This window comes from Echinops telfairi, unplaced genomic scaffold (assembly GCF_000313985.2).
Source record: "Echinops telfairi isolate 266 unplaced genomic scaffold, ASM31398v2 ScPeMD7_7458;HRSCAF=8496, whole genome shotgun sequence".
NCBI classification, from domain to species: Eukaryota; Metazoa; Chordata; class Mammalia; order Afrosoricida; family Tenrecidae; genus Echinops; species Echinops telfairi.
In genome coordinates, this window is record NW_022111358.1 from 49,563,856 (window position 1) to 49,566,197 (window position 2,342).

The 2,342-nt window shown below is 49.4% G+C and overlaps 1 protein-coding gene across 1 annotated transcript in view; it reads left to right on the top strand.

Moving 5' to 3' along the window:
* Positions 1-453: 453 nt before the first annotated feature.
* Positions 454-2,342, top strand: part of LOC101642691 (E3 ubiquitin-protein ligase RNF213-like) — a 128,770-nt gene continuing 126,881 nt past the window's right edge. The window contains exons 1-4 of the mRNA XM_045299521.1: positions 454-504; positions 864-903; positions 997-1,305; positions 1,974-2,274. Of these exons, the coding sequence (XP_045155456.1) occupies positions 454-504; positions 864-903; positions 997-1,305; positions 1,974-2,274 (701 nt within the window). The remainder of the gene's footprint in view (positions 505-863; positions 904-996; positions 1,306-1,973; positions 2,275-2,342) is intronic.

Genomic DNA, 2,342 nt, shown 5'->3' on the forward strand with positions numbered 1-2,342 from the left:
TTTAGGGTGAGTCAGACTAATAGTCTAGCCACTATAGATGGCTGATGTTAAGGAGAATAACCTCTGACCTACTTTCGCTGATCACCTATTGTACAGTCACTCTTAAGCAGCTAAGTCTGGTACATATTTTGGGGAGACAACTTAATAGAAATCCTTCTGTTCCCCACATCTACCTCCTGTGCAGTCGGCATCACAGAACCTACAGGGGCCAGTTGAGCCCCATGAGTCGGTGGGCTGGGGTACAGATGGGGGATGGTGGACTTTTCCATCCTTCAGTCCTACCAGCACCTCTAGGAAATTCTCTGTTGCCTTAAGTTCTTCCTCCTAGTTGTACCTCTAGGGAATCCCTTTCTCTCATCTTCTTCCTCCTTCTGATTGTGCTTTAGAGCCCTGACCCAGCACTGGTCCTAAGGCCTCACCTGATGTTGGGCAAAGTAGAAAGAACAGATAATAATGGAGACCTTCCTCACTGTGGTGTCCCAACTTCACGCGGCTGTGGTTCCGGTCAGTTCTGAGACAGACCAGGGAGCCACTCTGAGATGACCTCTGAGTACCAGACTTCAAGGGCCCTTCCACCTTGCAGAGTTTTCTGCAGTGTGCCAACGGTCCAACTTCTCTGTTCTCAGTGGATTCAGGACAGCTGAGCATGGAGTGTGGTCAGGCAGGATCAGCGGTGCTGCTGTTCAGGACTTGTTTGGGAGGCAAAGTGGTGGGATGACCCCTCTGTGGGGCTGTTCCTGCCCCTAGTGGGCTTGGTCCCCTGCCCAGCTTATGTCCCACCAAAAGGTGGTGGGAGAGCTTCTGACCCCTCTCGATGGACTGAGCCCCACGCTTCCTGTGTCTCCCCTCCCTTGTGGGCTCAGGTGAAGAGTGACCTGTGGGCGTACCTGAAAGAGCCCGAAGGTGCAGATTCAGTGCTGTCCTATAGTGCATTTCTGTGTTGTATTTCATCATGGGCCTTTCCCTGCAGTCTGTCTGAAAACCGGCGCATTCTAGAAGCATTTTTTGGTGCCATTGCTGCGCTGCTTCAGGTGTGCGCTGTGTTTGAGAAGAACTCGAATTTCTTAGGCAGGACTTCCAGTAACCACCTGACGTCCTGTTTCTACAGAGACATGGGTGAAAATGGACTCTTCATTGAAGGCAGCACCTTTGTTTCCAAGAAGAACCTCAATAAGGCCATTCCTTACAAGTACGTCATTGCTCAGAACCAGGGCTCTGAGGAGTATGAGTTCATCTACAAGCCGCAGCAAAGAGAGCCTGTTAACCGCTGTTTGTACATCAAGTCTTCACTTCTGGCCTCTGGCGGTAAGCCATTGATGGGGTTCCCCAACTGAACCTCCAGAGTGCAGTACCCAGGCTCTGTGCTCTGCTCCAGGCCAGTGCCAACGCAGACTTTTGTTTAATACACTGTATTTCCTGTGTGCTCAGAGAGAATGGGGGGGAGTATACTCTATATTTATGACATAATGCCTGTTTAATATTAAATTATTTTTGAAAACTCTTCATCTGTCAACTTTTAAAAGAAGTGCAAGTCTATTTTTAAGCTTGTCCACTCTAATGTTACTGGAAAGCATGGTCTGTCCATCGCTACATTAGTGCTTCCCAAAGTGGGTGTATGGGTGGCACTGGAGCAACCCAGGGATGAGGGCAGGGCTGCAAAAGCAGATGCGGACATTTTATCCTGGATTAAGGACTGTAGCACAACGAGTTCTTAATTGCCCGACAGGCTCTTGGTAATTTTCTGAAAAGGGGACGTAGGCCAAATAGGTTTGGGAATCTGGGCTAGGTGTGTCATTTTTAGAACTTCTTGGTAAATTACACCTGTGTCAATTGGGTTTGATCAGATGTTCCAAGCAGGGAGTTCAGTGCAGGGAAGCAAATGGGAGGACTGTTGTGAAGGCCGGGGGTCGGGTGGGGTGTGCTGAGTACGTTAAGTGTGATCATCTCTCTCTTTCTTTTCTTCATTCTCTCAGACTGGCATCAGTATGATGGGATAGTTTACATGCAGCCTCCTGGGATGCGTCAGCAGTCCCTGGGTGGTTTCAAAGATGAAATAAAGAAAAGCCAGGAGAAAGGGAAGCAGATTGCAGTTAGAGTCATGCTGGACAGCATCTTCAGCACCCTCCAGGCCTGGGACACCGTCAATCTGAAGAGCTTTCTCACCCAGTTGCGGCAGTTTCATGTTGCCGCCCCACAGTGGACACAGATGTGGAGCTCTTCAGACAAGGGAGAGAGTAAGGTACTGCGTTTCACTTCCGTCAGCAGTACCTCCATGTTGGATATAGGCATGTCTACCTGTGGGGTTAAGGGGAAGAGGGAACCCCACAAAACATCACAGGTTC